General features: G+C 40.6%; 1 protein-coding gene across 1 annotated transcript; it reads right to left on the bottom strand.

Annotated features, from left to right (window-relative positions):
• Window positions 1-433: 433 nt before the first annotated feature.
• sfrp2 (secreted frizzled-related protein 2) lies at window positions 434-15,587 on the bottom strand. Its single transcript, XM_061984127.2, has 3 exons — window positions 14,961-15,587; window positions 10,920-11,000; window positions 434-4,216 (listed from the first exon to the last, which is right to left on the bottom strand). Exons 1-3 carry the CDS (start codon window positions 15,454-15,456, stop codon window positions 3,912-3,914), a joined length of 882 nt encoding a protein of 293 aa, XP_061840111.1. The 5' UTR covers window positions 15,457-15,587; the 3' UTR covers window positions 434-3,911.
• Window positions 15,588-17,344: the final 1,757 nt, after the last annotated feature.

Raw genomic sequence — 17,344 nt, 5'->3', positions numbered from 1 at the left:
GTCTTCCCCGCGGCCTCCTACCGGTGGGACGTGCCCTAAACACCTCCCTAGGGAGGCGTTCGGGTGGCATCCTGACCAGATGCCCGAACCACCTCATCTGGCTCCTCTCGATGTGGAGGAGCAGCGGCTTTACTTTGAGCTCCTCCCGGATGGCAGAGCTTCTCACCCTATCTCTAAGGGAGAGCCCCGCCACCCGGCGGAGGAAACTCATTTCGGCCGCTTGTACCCGTGATCTTGTCCTTTCGGTCATAACCCAAAGCTCATGACCATAGGTGAGGATGGGAACGTAGATCGACCGGTAAATTGAGAGCTTTGCCTTCCGGCTCAGCTCCTTCTTCACCACAACGGATCGATACAGCGTCCGCATTACTGAAGACGCCGCACTGATCCGCCTGTCGATCTCACGATCCACTCTTCCCCCACTCGTGAACAAGACTCCGAGGTACTTGAACTCCTCCACTTGGGGCAAGATCTCCTCCCCAACCCGGAGATGGCACTCCACCCTTTTCCGGGCGAGAACCATGGACTCGGACTTGGAGGTGCTGATTCTCATCCCAGTCGCTTCACACTCAGCTGCGAACCGATCCAGTGAGAGCTGAAGATCCTGGCCAGATGAAGCCATCAGGACCACATCATCTGCAAAAAGCAGAGACCTAATCCTGCAGCCACCAAACCAGATCCCCTCAACGCCTTGACTGCGCCTAGAAATTCTGTCCATAAAAGTTATGAACAGAATCGGTGACAAAGGGCAGCCTTGGCGGAGTCCAACCCTCACTGGAAACGTGTCCGACTTACTACCGGCAATGCAGACCAAGCTCTGGCACTGATCATACAGGGAGCGGACTGCCACAATCAGACAGTCCGATACCCCGTACTCTCTGAGCACTCCCCACAGGACTTCCCGAGGGACACGGTCGAATGCCTTCTCCAAGTCCACAAAACACATGTAGACTGGTTGGGCAAACTCCCATGCACCCTCAAGGACCCTGCCGAGAGTATAGAGCTGGTCCACAGTTCCACGACCAGGACGAAAACCACACTGTTCCTCCTGAATCCGGCCTCATGTTTTGGACACTCGGGTGAAGAGAGGGGCGGAGCTTTCTACCGATCACCACCTGGTGGTGAGTTGGCTGCGATGGTGGGGGAGGATGCCGGACAGACCTGGCAGGCCCAAACGCATTGTGAGGGTTTGCTGGGAACGTCTGGCAGAGTCTCCTGTCAGAGAGAGTTTCAATTCCCACCTCCGGAAGAACTTTGAACATGTCACGAGGGAGGTGCTGGACATTGAGTCCGAATGGACCATGTTCCGCGCCTCTATTGTCGAGGCGGCTGATTGGAGCTGTGGCCGCAAGGTAGTTGGTGCTTGTCGTGGCGGTAATCCTAGAACCCGTTGGTGGACACCGGCGGTGAGGGATGCCGTCAAGCTGAAGAAGGAGTCCTATCGGGTTCTTTTGGCTCATAGGACTCCTGAGGCAGCGGACAAGTACCGACAGGCCAAGCGGTGTGCGGCTTCAGCGGTCGCAGAGGCAAAAACTCGGACATGGGAGGAGTTCGGTGAGGCCATGGAAAACGACTTCCGGACGGCTTCGAAGCAATTCTGGTCCACCATCCGCCGCCTCAGGAAGGGGAAGCAGTGCACTATCAGCACCGTGTATGGTGAGGATGGTGTTCTGCTGACCTCGACTGCGGATGTTGTGGATCGGTGGAGGGAATGCTTCGAAGACCTCCTCAATCCCACCAACACGTCTTCCTATGAGGAAGCAGTGCCTGGGGAGTCTGTGGTGGGCTCTCCTATTTCTGGGGCTGAGGTTGCTGAGGTAGTTAAAAAGCTCCTCGGTGGCAAGGCCCCGGGGGTAGATGACATCCGCCCGGAGTTCCTTAAGGCTCTGGATGCTGTGGGGCTGTCTTGGTTGACAAGACTCTGCAGCATCGCGTGGACATCGGGGGCGGTACCTCTGGATTGGCAGACCGGGGTGGTGGTTCCTCTCTTTAAGAAGGGGAACCGGAGGGTGTGTTCTAACTATCGTGGGATCACACTCCTCAGCCTTCCCGGTAAGGTCTATTCAGGTGTACTGGAGAGGAGGCTACGCCGGATAGTCGAACCTCGGATTCACGCCTCTCACTGCCGGCAACGCCAGAGTGGAAGAGAGTCCAGCCCCTCTCGAGAGAACTGGTTCCAGAGCCCTTGCTGTGCGTCGAAGTGAGTCCGACTATATCTAGCCGGAACTTCTCCACCTCGCGCACTAGCTCAGGCTCCTTCCCCCCCAGCGAGGTGACGTTCCACGTCCCAAGAGCTAGCTTCTGTAGCCGAGGATCGGACCGCCAAGTGCCCTGCCTTCGGCTGCCGCCCAGCTCACATCGCACCCGACCTCTATGACCCCTGCTATGGGTGGTGAGCCCATTGGAGGGGGGACCCACGTTGCCTCTTCGGGCTGTGCCCGGCCGGGCCCCATGGGGGCAGGCCCGGCCACCAGGCGCTCGCCATCGTGCCCCACCTCCGGGCCTGGCTCCAGAGGGGGGCCCCGGTGACCCGCGTCCGGGCGAGGGAAATCTGGGTTCCTTGTCAGTGTTCCTCATAGAGATCTTCGAATTCTTGGGGGTAACGATTCGATTCTTAGGGGGAACAATTTGACTCAGAATTGATTCTTAGGGTAACGATTCGATTCAGATTTTATTCTTTGGGGTAACGATTAAATTCTTGAAGCTAATGATTCGATTCAAAATCAATTCTTGGGGGTAACGATTCGATTCTTAGGGGGAACAATTCGATTCAGAATCGATTCTTGGAGTAACGATTTGATTCAGATCTAAATCTTTGGGGTAACAATTAGATTCTTGAAGCTAATGATTCGATTCAGAAGCAATTCTTGGGGGTAACGATACGATTCTTAGGGGGAACAATTTGACTCATAATCAATTCTTGGGGTAACGATTCAATTCAGAATCGATTTTTGGGGTAACGATTAGATTCTTGAAGGTACTGATTCGATTTAGAATCAATTATTTGGGCTAACGATTCGATTCTTAGGGGAACAATTTGATTCAGAATCGATTCTTGGGGTAACGATTCGATTCAGAATTGATTCTTTGGGGTAACGATTCAATTCTTGAAGCTAATGATTCGATTCAAAATCAATTATTCGCTGCTGCTCACTGCTCCCCTCACCTCCCAGGGGGTGATCAAGGGTGATGGGTCAAATGCAGAGAATAATTTCACCACACCCAGTGTGTGTGTGACAATCATTGGTACTTTAACTTTAATTTAAACGGGATTATGTGAGGACCCTGTCTGTCGGCATCCCAGCGAGAGTGGAAATTGTACAGTAAGTGTTTGTTTTATTCTGGTTAGTTTGAATGTTTCGCACCTAGCAATGCTGCGAATGTGATGGCGTTTCAATTAAGCTGCATCCGTTTGGCACTTGGCTTCTAAAACTTATTGCTCGTCCTCTTTGTGTTCAGGCTCAAAAATATAAGGTTCTGGATCATAATTTTCCCAAGTAATTGTTGGCTCTCACAAAGTCTGCTTGATTAGCATTGTTGTTGATGGGGAAGGGATCTATGGTTGCTAAACTTTACGTCTCTACTGGCTTCCTCGTTAACTTTCAAAATGGCTCGGGAATCTCCATGAGATTGATACTATTTTGATCATATGTATTTATTCGCAAACTTTACAAGTCTTTTGGTGTCATAAATCAGTTTTGTATGATAAGAGCTTCAATATAGAGGCAACTTGTTTTTCCACTCTACTGGTACTTTAATTAACGGTGCTGTACACTATTTAAATGGAGAAAACTTGACAATTTCAAATTGTGACAAATCAAAGTCGGATTTTGCTTAACTAGGCGATAGAAACAAAGATCAGTGCTGGAAATTGAAATCTACCACTCGGCTAAAAGTTTTTTTGTTTTTTTTTAGCACTGCAACTTGCGAATACTGCGCGTAATCCTCTTGAACTCGCGCTGGCCCTTCTGCCAGCGCTTGAGCGAGGTGATGACCAGGTGGCCGTCCATCTTCTGGCCCATGACCAGGTAGGCGGCGTTGATGTCGTTCATCTCCTCGCAGACGCACTGCAGGCCGTCCTTCAGCCACAGCACCGTCTTCCTCAGCTCGCGCTCGCTCACGCCGTTCAGCTTGTAGATGGTCTTGCTCTTGTTCTCGGGCACGATCTTGGTGTCGCCGTTGATGTACGAGATCTCCTTCACTTTGATTTTCAGGGCTTTTGGGGCACACAGAGGAGAGGAATCCAAACCACACGGCAAAAAAGAGGGCACTCCATTTCTTGTTATTACTTGATTAGATATGTAATACAGGGAATATATTGTAAAAGTTGGAAATATTATTTTTTACAGTGACATAACCGGTACACTGCAAAAAGTCAGTGTTCAAAAACAAGAAAAAAAATACAAAAAAAAGGGGTATTTTATTTGAACTAAGCAAAATTATCTGCCAATAGAACAAGAACATTCGGCTGGTCAAGACTTTCCAAAACAAGTAAAATTAGCTAACCTCAATGAACCCAAAAATACCTTAAAATAAGTATATTCTCACTAACAAGTGCACTTTTCTTGGTAGAATTTTTTTTTTTGACCTTTTTGCTCGATATGTTGGAAAATATTCTTAAATTAAGTAAATGCTAGTGCCATTATCTTGACATAATGATATGCGCTCGGCATCATGATTTTTTTTTTATGCTTGAAGTAAGAAATTATTACTTTAAAAAAGTAGTTTTATACTTGTGAGTGTTGCTTTGCAACAGTTGATATTCTCGTTTCAAGCATGTTTTACTCAATATAGGTCGTAAAATCTCAGCTACAAGCTGTAATATCTTACTGAGATCATTTAGGACCCTTAAAACAAGTAAAATATTCTAACATAAAATCTGCTTTGTGAGAAGAATGATCTTATCCGACAGAAAATAAGCAAATATAACCCTTATTTGAGATATTTAATCTTACTTAGATTTCAGTTTTTGCAGTGTAGGGGCGTCCTGATAGAACTCCTTCACTTCTGATACGATACCGATATAGGAGCCATGAATGTTGGCCGATATGATATCAGCACAAATCATAGTACATACTACAGATCGACTGATATAGTTTTTTTGGGGACCATACCGATTATTAGTAGTAGAGGAGGCCGATAAATATATTAATTTGCAGTAAAATTGATTTAAACATGAATAATATACGTCTCAAACAGCTGGAAAATGCTTTTAGTTGTTTTTTCAAACATTTACTTTTTAGGAAACGTTGGACCAGTAGCGACATAATTTTTTATTTCATTTTTGTTTACATTTTTTCCCAAACACCTTTATTACGTGTTTAAAAGGCATCAACATTTGCCTTTTAAAATATGGGAAATCTCCTGGGAAAATGGGTAAACATATGAGATTTCTCTACATCACAATAACTCGATACAATACTAAATGTTAAAGCGGTTTATGGATTTATTACATTATAAAGTTTCCCCGCGAGGGACCCTGAAATATTGCGAACATTTAAATAAAATCCATTCTCGGCTCCCTCACGTAGATTATAGTTGAGACATTTTTCAAGATGGCTGAGATCCTGGATGGTACAGAAAGTATGATAATGTGTGAGCTGCTGCCTGTTCTTCTTTAGTTATATGATAAGTCTCCTGTTGGTCCAATATATTTACACAAAGTTGGGATTTTTGGCAGAGATATATTCCCTGTCGTCTTGGTGTCCATCCATCTCTGTCGCTTTGTTATTGTGATTGGATTTGATTGATTGATTGAGACTTTTATTAGTAGATTGCACAGTACAGTACATATTAAGTAAAATTGACCACTAAATGGTAACACCCGAATAACTTTTTCAACTTGTTTAAGTCGGGGTCCATCCATCCATTTACAATACAGTCATCACACAAGTTAATCATCAGAGTATATACATTGAATTATTTACATTATATACAATCCGGGGGGTGGGATGTGGAGGGAGTTGGGGAGGGGGGGTTAGGTTTGGTTGCTATCAGCACTTCAGTCATCAACAATAATATCATCTGAGAAATGGACATTGAAACAGTGTAGGTCAGACTTGATAGGATATGTACAGCGAGCAGTGAACATAGTGAGATCAGAAAGCATAAGAACAAGTATATACATTTGATTATTTACATTTGATTAATTACAATCCGGGGAGATGGGATGTGGTGGGGGGAGGGTGTTAGTCTAGGGTTGTAGTTGCCTGGAGGTGTTGTTTTAGTGCGGTTTTGAAGGAGGATAGAGATGCACTTTCTTTTATACCTGTTGGGAGTGCATTCCATATTGATGTGGCATAGAAGAAGAATGAGTTAAGACCTTTGTTAGATCGGAATCTGGGTTTAACGTGGTTTGTGGCGCTCCCCCTGGTGTTGTGGTTATGGCGGTCATTTACATTATAGAAGTAGTTTGACATGTACTTCGGTATCAGGGAGGTGTAGTGAATTTTATAGACTAGGCTCAGTGCAAGTTGTTTTACTCTGTCCTCCACCCTGAGCCAGCCCACTTTGGAGAAGTGGGTAGGAGTGAGATGTGATCTGGGGTGGAGGTCTAGAAGTAACTTGACTAGCTTGTTCTGGGATGTTAGGAGTCTAAATTTGAGGGTTTTGGAGGTCCTGGGGTACCAGGAGGTGCATGCGTAATCGAAAAAGGGTTGAATGAGAATTCCCTAACATGACACTGTCACGCTCCTTTGATGAGCCCACGCTGCGAGGGCTGCGGACAGAGGCTTGATCGTTGCAGTAGCAAAACAAACAAAACGAAACCGGTTATACGCCTGGGGAGAAGGACAAAAACTGGATTTCCCGGCAAAATACGGAAGTTTTGAAAGCCTAGCAGACGAGATATATCATGTACAAATAACCAACAGTGCACGAGGAAGAGCAAACGGACTGGTGCTTGAGCAGTGTTTATAACTATCTACTTGACTTTTTAAAAATAAAATATTGGTATCATATAATTTATACTTGTATTATACTTTTCTACATTCAGTGTACTCAAAGCACTTTGACACCATTTCCACATTTACACATGTGTATCTGCAGATGTAGTTCTGTTGTAGTTGTAAAAAAAAGAAAGAAAAATAAGACCAATACATAGAGGCCGATACATCAAAATGCCAAATATCATCGCCGATAATCGGTTGTTTCCTAGTACGTACTTGTATTATTTTGAAAAGAGAACAATGGTAGGTATGAAAAACACTGACATTGTGACAGACTCATGCTGTCTTCAAATTTCAAGCGTGGTGGAATTTTCTTTTTTGTCGACCCCTAGTGGTTACAATAATTGATGAAGTTAAGCTATCCATCCATCCATCCATTTTTCTACCGCTTGTCCCGTTCGGGGTCGCGTGGGGTGCTGCAGCCTATAATGACGCAGTAAATCGAATGATGCGGACACGTTTGTTGCTGGATACTTTATAATACACTTCTGCCTTGGAGACTTTGTATCTTTAAGTAATATGTAACTATAATTATTTGACAAATGTGCTGTATTAGACTGCGATACTCTTCAATGAAGGACACTTATTGCATATGTCTAGCTTGAGTGCTTAGCCGTTGTGTAGCTGCTAGCTCTTAGTAGCCTATAGCCTACCATATTTACCTTTTGTAAATGACTAAAACAGAAGAAAAGACCAACCCTGTGTGCTTATTGGAGGACATTTAGATGTTAACTGGCTGTTCAGCGTTGCACAAGTAAACTCGTTGCAGGACTGCTTGTATCGGAGCTTGTACCAGACATTTTACATGCAATCTGATACTTGCTTTTTTGGCTGATATCGGAGCAATATTTGATATGAATATCGCACCGGGACACCCCTACTAACAATTTTGTAAAGTACATTTACTTAATATTGTATATAATCCTAATATATTTTCTGCAATGTATTTGTTAAAACAGATATACAATTTAAGTACCGTATTTTTCGGACTATAAGTCACAGTTTTTTTCATAGTTTGGCCGGGGGTGCGACTTATACTCAGGAGCGACTTATGTGTGAAATTATTAACACATTACCGTAAAATATCAAATAATATTATTTAGCTAATTCACGTGAGAGACTAGACGTATAAGATTTCATGGGATTTAGCGATTAGGAGTGACAGATTGTTTGGTAATCGTATAGCATGTTCTATATCAGGGGTCCCCAAACTACGGCCCGCGGGTCGGATCCGGCCCCCCAGCATCCAAAATCCGGCCCACGGAAAGTCCCAAGTTAAAATTTTAATTTATTTAATTTTTTTTTTTTTTTTTTAATTAGCTGAGATAGGCTCCAGCGACCCCAAAAGGGAAAAGCGGTAGAAAATGGATGGATGGATGGATGGATATTATTTTTTATCTTTCCTTTCTAATCCATTTTCTACCGCTTGTTACTCTGTGTCTCCTAGCCGCCCGGGCAAATAATATTGTCTAAAAATGAATTTTACCATCGATAACGTGACAATGTTAAATGTTGATGAACATTAATGTTAATTGATGTTAAATGACAAAACGGATTAACTCGCTGGAATATAAAGACAATGTATATATGTATACGGTATATACATATATATATACAGCCCAGCCCCCAGCCAAATTTTTTTAACCCAATGCGGCCCCCGAGTCAAAAAGTTTGGGGACCCCTGTTCTATATGTTATAGTTATTTGAATGACTCTTACCATAATATGTTACGTTAACATACCAGGCACGTTCTCAGTTGATTATTTATGCCTCATATAACGTACACTAATTCAGCCTGTTGTTCATTATTCTTTATTTATTTTAAATTGCCTTTCAAATGTCTATTCTTGGTGTTGGGTTTTATCAAATAAATTTCCCCCAAAAATGCGACTTATACTCCAGTGTGACTTGTATATGTTTTTTTCCTTCTTTATTATGCATTTTCGGCCGGTGCGATTTATACTCCGGAGCGATTTATACTCCGAAAAATACGGTAATTTGATCAGATTAAATGCCAAACTGATGCCCAGCATGCCTTATTTTACAGTACATGTTTGATTTTTTTTCTTTTATAGTGCAGACATCAGGGTTAGACTGTTTATGACATAATTACTGCTGTTTCGATATTATTGGTTAATTGCATCTTCAAAGAGTGTTACAGTAGTCTCACACTCTAGTCCTTGGAGCTGTTGTAGTCAAAATTTGTCATTTGTGATTGGCAAACGAGTTCTTCAAGTTGAGAACTACCTCGCATTATTTCCTCCAGTAAAAAACTTACAATAACAATATTAAATATTCATTCAAATAAGCGTGCGTTTAAGGAAGTTAATTGTTTAACCGTTTCATTGCAGATGAGTTATCACAAAGCCAAAACATTCTGCCGGATCAGCTCTAAAAGCTTGTGTTCTTGAAAATAGCCATTAAGTACATCATCATTTCGGAAAATGACTAAGTAACATGGCAAAATATTGAATCAGCTTATTTTTTACAAGCATTAAATGTGAAAATAAAGAAAATATTTAAACATTTAAGGTGATAAAACAATTTTTATTTTTATTTGGTAAAGATTTCTACCATATTTGGATAATTGGCTGACGTCACATTTGGGAAAAACATTCCAAATGGCGCAAATTCCAAATGGCTAGTTTAGAGGAAGTATGAAGGAAGGCAAGATAGTTTTAGAAATATCTTGGCAAGGTCTCCGCAGTTTGATTTACAAAATTGGGGACTTATGCAGATCCCTGATACACATCAGCAGGTACCGTTAGGTAAGAAAAGTTGGTTTTGCATTAAAGGGGCCCTTTAAAGAAAGTGTCTCTGAATTTGTGTGTCAAGCTGTATTTTTGGTGTTTGCACTGTTATTGCAGTTAGTGTCTTGTGGGATAACTATCAGCCAATAACAAGGCGCAGGCTACAAATACACAAAACCATGAAGTTATGTAGAGGGCCAAAAAGTATGGACCTTTGTGCCGCAAATGGCCACTACTTTGAGGCCACTGCTTTAACTAATAAGTTAAAGACTCCAATTTAGTTTTTAGTTGAACATAATTTTAATAAATGTTGTCATTCCTTAAATGTATTGAATGCAAATAGTTTTTTTCTGTTTTTTTTTTTAGTGTAATAAGCCAACTCTTACCATTTTAGAACAAATATTAAGTAGAGCTGCAACGATTAATCGAATAGTTTGATTAGAAAAAAAGCTTCCATTTGTCTATAACTAACAGAAATTGAGAAAATTCAGATCGCATGTATTCCCTACAATAAGGTCAGAGATTATTCAGCTTGCTTAAAAGGGTCATATTATGATTTTTTCCCCTACATTTCAAACACTTCCTTGTGGTCCACATAACACATAATGGTGGGTGTTTGTGCAAAACTCCTTCCTTATGTTTCACAGACCCTTTTCAAGCTGGTGGGGGTAGTCGGAGGGGCCGTAGGGACAAATTGGCAGTGTGGCTACAAATGTAGCTTACCACCATCATTGTGTGAATGTGGAGTGAATGAGTGATGGGTTTTCACTTGTCTGTGAAACGCTTTAAATGTGTCTAGAAAAGCGCTATATAAATCTAATCCATTGGAAATACGTGGACATATAGTTTGCACAGGCAGCTACAATAGAGCGCTGGCGTTGGTGTGTCCTTTTTAAAAAAAATAAATTTGTAATAACGCACACATCTTGAAAGTGCAATTTAAATGTTGATGTTGTGGATTTATTAGAGGAAAACAATTAAGATTATGGCAAGCAGAAAAACATTTTATTTCAACTATTTTCCTTTAAATACGCATTGAGGCTATGTAGTGGGTTTTATCCGATTATTCCATCAATCAAACAAATGAATCAATAGATTAATCGATTGCGAAAATAACCGATAGCTACAGCTTTTATATCAAACTCTTCACTGCGATTTGTAACAAGGACAGTCACACGGTGTAATTATTAGAATAGTGTTTTTAAGTTAGGGGTTAACTTACCAAAATCATTTTTACACAAGTTGTCCACAATTTCGTTGTCATTGTCGTCACTTTCCTTGCAGGCATCACACACTCTGGGCACTGAAACGAAAAGAAAACGCAAATATTGTGTAGATAGTTTCTTGTCATATAGTAACAATGAATGCCAGGAATCATTTAGAACAGTGTCAAACTCCTTTTGATTGAGGGCCACTTAAAGGGCCACCACATACAGTGAATAATTTGTGTAAAAATGTACAAGGAATTGCTAGATGTTTTTTTACACAATTGCCTATGCATTTGATTTTTTGATTTTTTTTTTTTACATAGACTGTAAAAACAATCTGTAGATTTTGCGGTTAAAAAATGGCAGCTCAGTGGCCAAAATTTTACCATGAAATCTACAGTAAATGAAAAAAAACGGTACCATGTTTTTTTACGGAAAAATTCTAGTGATTGAGATGGGATTTTTTTTTTTTACCTGTAAAATGTAATGTCTTTTTTACGGTGGAAATTTGATGGATGACTTGCTTTGAAATCATAAGTCAAACACTTAAAATAAAATTAACACAAAACTGTATTTGTTGCATTATAAAATAGTATTAACATTTAAAAAGATATGCAACTGCATGCAGTGCATGTATTTTTGTATGTCAAAATGGAGAAAGATAAAGACATTATTTCTTTTGCGGGCCAGTTAAAATGATGTGGTGGGCCAGATGTGGCCCCTGGGCCTTAACTTTGACACATGTGATGTAGAAGGTAAAAATAGGTAAACACACATTAAGCGGGCATTAAAAGTAAAATAAAAAAGTCCTTATAAACAAAATGAACAATGCAGTAGTATATGCAAATGTCAGCATATGTAATAAAATACCACAAACACTACAGCATAAAACATGCACAAAATGTATGTTAAATGAAATTCCTGCCCAAACTCCACAAACACACAAAAATGTTTTTACTCACATCCATTGATTCACATGTAAAAAAACAATTTTCTTTAATAAAAAAAAAAATTAAAAATTCACAAGTTAAAAAAAAAACAATTTTCTGTAATTAATAAATTATTCGCAAGTATGAAAACAATTTTCTGCAAGTATAAAAACAATTTCCTTCAGGGTAAATATTTTGGCAGTTATATTCCATCAACCCTTTTGGACGTAATATTTCGCAACCTGCACAATCCACACAGCGCACACGTAATTTGCACTCTACAACGACAGGTGGTGCTGCTGAGCTACTGCTATTTGCGCATGGTGCCCTCCGCCAAAAATAACAAAGAAAAAGAAGCAGTGTGGGAAGTAAAATGGCGGACAGAAGAGAGGCGAAACAAGCTCAACCTGTAAGTTAACATGTAAGTTCCCCCTCTTGTCTGTCCCCTATTTTACTCCCCACCCTGCATCTTCTTCTTCTGCGGATGACAGCATTTGACTCAGCAGCACCGCCTGTCGTTGTAGAGTGCGAATTACGGGTGCTCTGTGTGCAAGTGTGTAGATTGCGCAGGGCGCAAAATATTACTTCCAAAAGGGTGGATGGAATATTACTGCCAAACGTTTTACCTTAAAGAAAATAGCTTTTAATATTTCCAAATCATTTTTTTTTTACTTGCAGAAAATAGTTTTCATACTGGCGAATAATTATTTTACTTGCAGAATTAAATTTTTTTACTTGCAAATTTTTTTTTTTTATTGAAGAATAATGGTTTGATTTTTTACTTGCAATTTATTTACACACATCGTTTTTTAATTAACCTTTTTTTTTTACTTGCGAATCTTTTTCTTTTGTACCTGCGGAAATTTGTTTTTATACTTGCGAATCATTATTTCACTTGCAGAATTTTTTTTTTTTACTTGAGATTTTTTTTTTAATTGAAGAAAATTGCTTTTTTTCCCCTTGTGAATTTTTTTTTTCGTGCAATTTTTTTTTTACACGTTTTTCAATTGGAATTTTTTTTTACTTGCGAATACATTTTTTTTACTTGCGGAAAATAGTTTTTATACTTGTGAATCATTATTTTACTTGCAGAATTTTTTTATTTACTTGCAAAAAATTTTTTTTATTGAACAAAAAAGCTTTTTTTCCCTTTTGAATTGTTTTTTTTTACTTGCAATTTTTTTTTACACACAATGTTTTTTTAATTGAAATTTTTTTTTACAAGCGAATAATTTTTTTTAACTTGCGGACAATTGTTTTTATACTTGCAAATCATTATTTTACTTGCAAAATGTTTTTTTAATTGAAATTTTTTTTTACTAGCGAATAATTTTTTTTAACTTGTGGACAATTGTTTTTGTACTTGCAAATCATTATTTTACTTGCAAAATGTTTTTAAAAATTTTTTTACTTCAGAATTTTTTTTTTATTGAAGAAAATTGCTTTTTTCCTTTGTGAATTGTTTTTTTTAACTTGTATTTTTTTAAATCCTTTTTTCATTGACATTTTTTTTTTTTACTTGCGAATAATTTTTTTCTTACTTGCTGAAAGTTGGTTTTATACTTGTGAATCATTTTTTTTACTTGAGAATTTTTTTTTTATTGAAGAAAATTTCTTTTTTTACCTTGCAATTTTTTTATACACATCGTTTTTTAATATTTTTTAATTTTTTTAATTACTTGCGAATCATTATTTTACTCGCAGAATTTAAAAAAAAACTTTTTTTTAATCGAAAGAAAATTGCTTTTTTTCCTTTGTAAATTTTTTTTTTTACTTTCAGAAATGTTATTTTTTTACTTGCACTTTTTTTTTTTCATTGAAGAAAATAGCTTTTTTCCCCTTGTGAATTGTTTTTTTACTTGCATTTTTTTCACACACAAATCGTTTTTTTAATTGACATTTTTTTTAACTGGGAATAATTTTTTTTTGACTTGCGGAAAATTGTTTTGATACTTGCGAATAATTGTACTTGCAGAATTTTTTTTTTACTACTTGCAAATCTTTTTTTTTTACTTGCAGAATTTTTACTTGTGAATTTAGTTTTTACTTGGAATTTTATTTTACACACATCGTTTTTTAATTTAATTTTTTTTTCAACTTGCAAATCTTTTTTTTACTTGCAGAACATACATTTTTTAACTTGAGAACCTTTTTTTACTTGCATTTTTTTACACACATCGTTTTTTAATTGACATTTATTTTACTTTCAAAATAAAAACATTTTACTTGCAATTTTTTAATTGAAGATAATAGCTTTTTTTCCCTTGTGCATTTTTTTTACTTGTATTTTTTTCAATCATTTTTTAATTGAATTTTTTTTTTTTACTTGCGAATCATTTTTTTCTTACTTGCTGAAAATTGGTTTTATACTTGCGAATCATTATTTTACTTGCAGAATTATTTTATTTTTTTACTTGCAAATTTTTTTTTTAATTGAAGAAAATAGCTTTTTTTCCCTTGTGAATTGTCTTTTTTACTTGCAGTTTTTTTTACACACATCGTTTTTTAATAGAATTTTTTTTTACTTGCGACTATTTTTTCTTTACTTGCGGAAAATAGTTTTTATACTTGCAAATCATTATTTTACTTGCATAATATTTTTTTTTTTACTTGAAAATATTTTTTTTAATTGAAGAAAATTGCTTTTTTTCCCCTTGTGAATTGTTTTTTTACCTGCAATTTTTTCCACACACATCGTTTTTTAATTGAATTTTTTTTTTACCTGCGAATCATCTTTTTTTATTTGCGGAAAATTGTTTTGACACTTGCGAATCTCTTTACTTGCAAATTTTTTTTTTTTTATTACTTGCGAATCTTTTTTTTACTTGCAGAACATACTTTTTTTAAACTTGAGAACCTTTTTTTTTTACTTGCAGATTTTTTTTTTATGTTTTTTACTTGCGAATTGTGCGTGAGTAAAAACGTTTGAGTGTTTTTGGGGAGTTTTGGCAGTAATTTCACTCCTTATAAGAAGGCATTCAAATAAAATAAGTAATAATAAAGAAAATGAACAATGTGCATGTGTGCTAGTGTAGAATGTGCAGACTTCAGCATATGCAATAAAGTAACACAAACAATACAACATTAAACATGCACTATATTCGTGTTCTGCAGTAGTTTTCATACCTTCTTTGGTGACGGGCACCATGTTGTCGAGCGCGGCGGGCGGGATGCACAGGTCGTTGTCCAGCGGGAACCGCTCACAGTCCAGCATTTTGGGCCACGGGAATCCGAAGGCGGACATGACGGGCGCGCAGCCGCGCTTGACGCTCTCGCAGAGGGACCTGCATGGCTGGATGGGCTCGTCCAGGTCGTCCAGGCACACCGGGGCGAAGAGCGAGCACAGGAACTTCCTGGTGTCCGGGTGGCACTGCTTCTGCACCAGCGGGATCCAGGAGGACGCCTGCTGCAGGACCTCGCTCATGGTTTCGTGTCCCAGCAGGTTGGGCAGCCGCATGTCGGCGTACTCGATGTCGCGGCACAGCAGCAGGTTGGCCGGGATGGCTTTGCAGTTGTTCTTCCTGGGGAAGAAGTCGTGCTGGCCGAAGTTGTACAGTCCGTGGATGGCCTCCGCCAAGGCGAGCGTCAGCAGCCAGGAGACCGTCAAAATAAAAGCCCTCATTTTTTTTTTTTGGGCTCGATGTGAATTGGACGTCAGAGTGTCAGCATGGATGAAGACTTTGCTTGTGAGATCTTCCTCCTGACTGGACTTCTTCTCCTTACTGATGTCTGGGAGGAGTCTATAGGCGGACTACTGTGGACCGCTCGCACTTACTGCACGGCAGCAGGGGCGTAGCAAAGGGGGGCGGTCACAAACTAAAAAAAAAAAGTGTAAAAAATGTAGTTGGATAAAAAAAAAATGCAACAATATATTTTATTCATAACTCTCAAAGTGCTACAATAAAACCACAAAAGTTAGCATTTCATCTGATAAAATACTAAATAATTAAAGCAATGGTCCCCAAACTACGGCCCGCAAGCCGGATTCGGCCCGCCAGCGTCCAAGTAAATTTTTATTTATTTATTTATTTAATTTTATTTTTTTAATCTGTCTTTTTTAATCCATTTTCTACCGCTTGTTACTCTCGGTGTCTCCTCGCCACTCAGGCAAATCCATCCATCCATTTTCTTCCGCTTATCCGAGGTCGGGTCGCGGGGGCAGCAGCCTAAGCAGAGAAGCCCAGACTTCCCTCTCCCCAGCCACTTCGTCCAGCTCTTCCCGGGGGATCCCGAGGCGTTCCCAGGCCAGCCGGGAGACATAGTCTTCCCAATGTGTCCTGGGTCTTCCCCGTGGCCTCCTGCCGGTCGGGCGTGCCCCAAACACGTCCCTAGGGAGGCGTTCGGGTGGCATCCTGAGCAGATGCCCGAACCACCTCATCTGGCTCCTCTCCATGTGGAGGAGCAGCGGCTTTACTCTGAGCTGAAGAGTGGATCGTGAGGTCGACAGGCGGTCTTCAGTAATGCGGACGCTGTATCGATCTGTTGTGGTGAAGAAGGAGCTGAGCCGGAAGGCAAAGCTCTCAATTTACCGGTCGATCTACGTTACCGTCCTCACCTATGGTCATGAGCTTTGGGTTATGACCGAAAGGACAAGATCACGGGTACAAGCGGCCGAAATGAGTTTCCTCCGCCGGGTGGCGGGGTTCTCCCTTAGAGATAGGGGGACAAGCTCTGTCATCCGGGGGAAGCTCAAACTAAAGCTGCTGCTCCTCCACATGGAGAGGAGCCAGATGAGGTGGTTCGGGCATCTGGTCAGGATGCCACCCGAACGCCTCCCTAGGGAGGTGTTTCGGGCACGTCCGACCGGTAGGAGGCCACGGGGAAGACCCAGGACACGTTGGGAAGACTATGTCCCCCGGCTGGCCTGGGAACGCCTCGGGATCCCCCGGGAGGAGCTGGACAAAGTGGCTGGGGAGAGGGAAGTCTGGGCTTCCCTGCTTAGGCTGCTGCCCCCGCGACCCGACCTCGGATAAGCGGAAGAAGATGGATGGAACATTAGCGGCTGTCGTGTTTTGTCATCTCCTCATCTTCTTGCGGATGCTAACGGCGCTAGCTGACAGGTTGTGTTCATTAGGGCCAAATGAAGTGAATCGTATGCGGCCTGTTTTAGCCCTGTGCTGTAAATAGTTGGAAATGTCAGTGGCCCAATGGAGCGTTCATTTTCCATCATTAGGAGTATTGTGGTGAGGTCCTCTGGGCAGGTCTGCAGGTTGGGAGCCCCCTTTGTGGGAATCAGACCTCCCCTCAGCGCCCTTGGAGGCCTGAGGGGGGGCGGTGAAACAAAATCCGTCGTTTAGAACTCGGTCTCTCGCCCTCCACCTTCCATGGTTCTCCTCCGGCTTGACTGCCGCTTCCTCCCCAAGAGATGATGGAGGGCGGCAGTCTTGCGAGTTGTTGGAATTTGTCGCTACACGCTTGGGTTGACCCAAACAAGCAAGGACTCTTATATCCGTGTTTACCTCTCGTCTCAGTTTCCTTCTTGGCGTCCATTAAAAAACGCTGACTCTTTC

The sequence above is a fragment of the Nerophis lumbriciformis genome, linkage group LG25 (assembly GCF_033978685.3).
Source record: "Nerophis lumbriciformis linkage group LG25, RoL_Nlum_v2.1, whole genome shotgun sequence".
NCBI classification, from domain to species: domain Eukaryota; kingdom Metazoa; phylum Chordata; class Actinopteri; order Syngnathiformes; family Syngnathidae; genus Nerophis; species Nerophis lumbriciformis.
The sequence above is the reverse complement of the archived record's forward strand: the minus strand, read 5'-3'. Positions and strand labels throughout refer to the sequence as shown.

Excerpts from the sequence above, each read along its gene's own strand:
- sfrp2 (XM_061984127.2), bottom strand. The coding sequence starts at position 15,456 with ATGAGGGCTTTTATTTTGACGGTCTCCTGGCTGCTGACGCTCGCCTTG. Across the intron at positions 11,001-14,960 it reads GGTGCCCGTCACCAAAGAAG|TGCCCAGAGTGTGTGATGCC; the intron begins GTATGAAAACTA and ends TTTTCGTTTCAG. Across the intron at positions 4,217-10,919 it reads CTTGTGTAAAAATGATTTTG|CCCTGAAAATCAAAGTGAAG; the intron begins GTAAGTTAACCC and ends GTGCCCCAAAAG.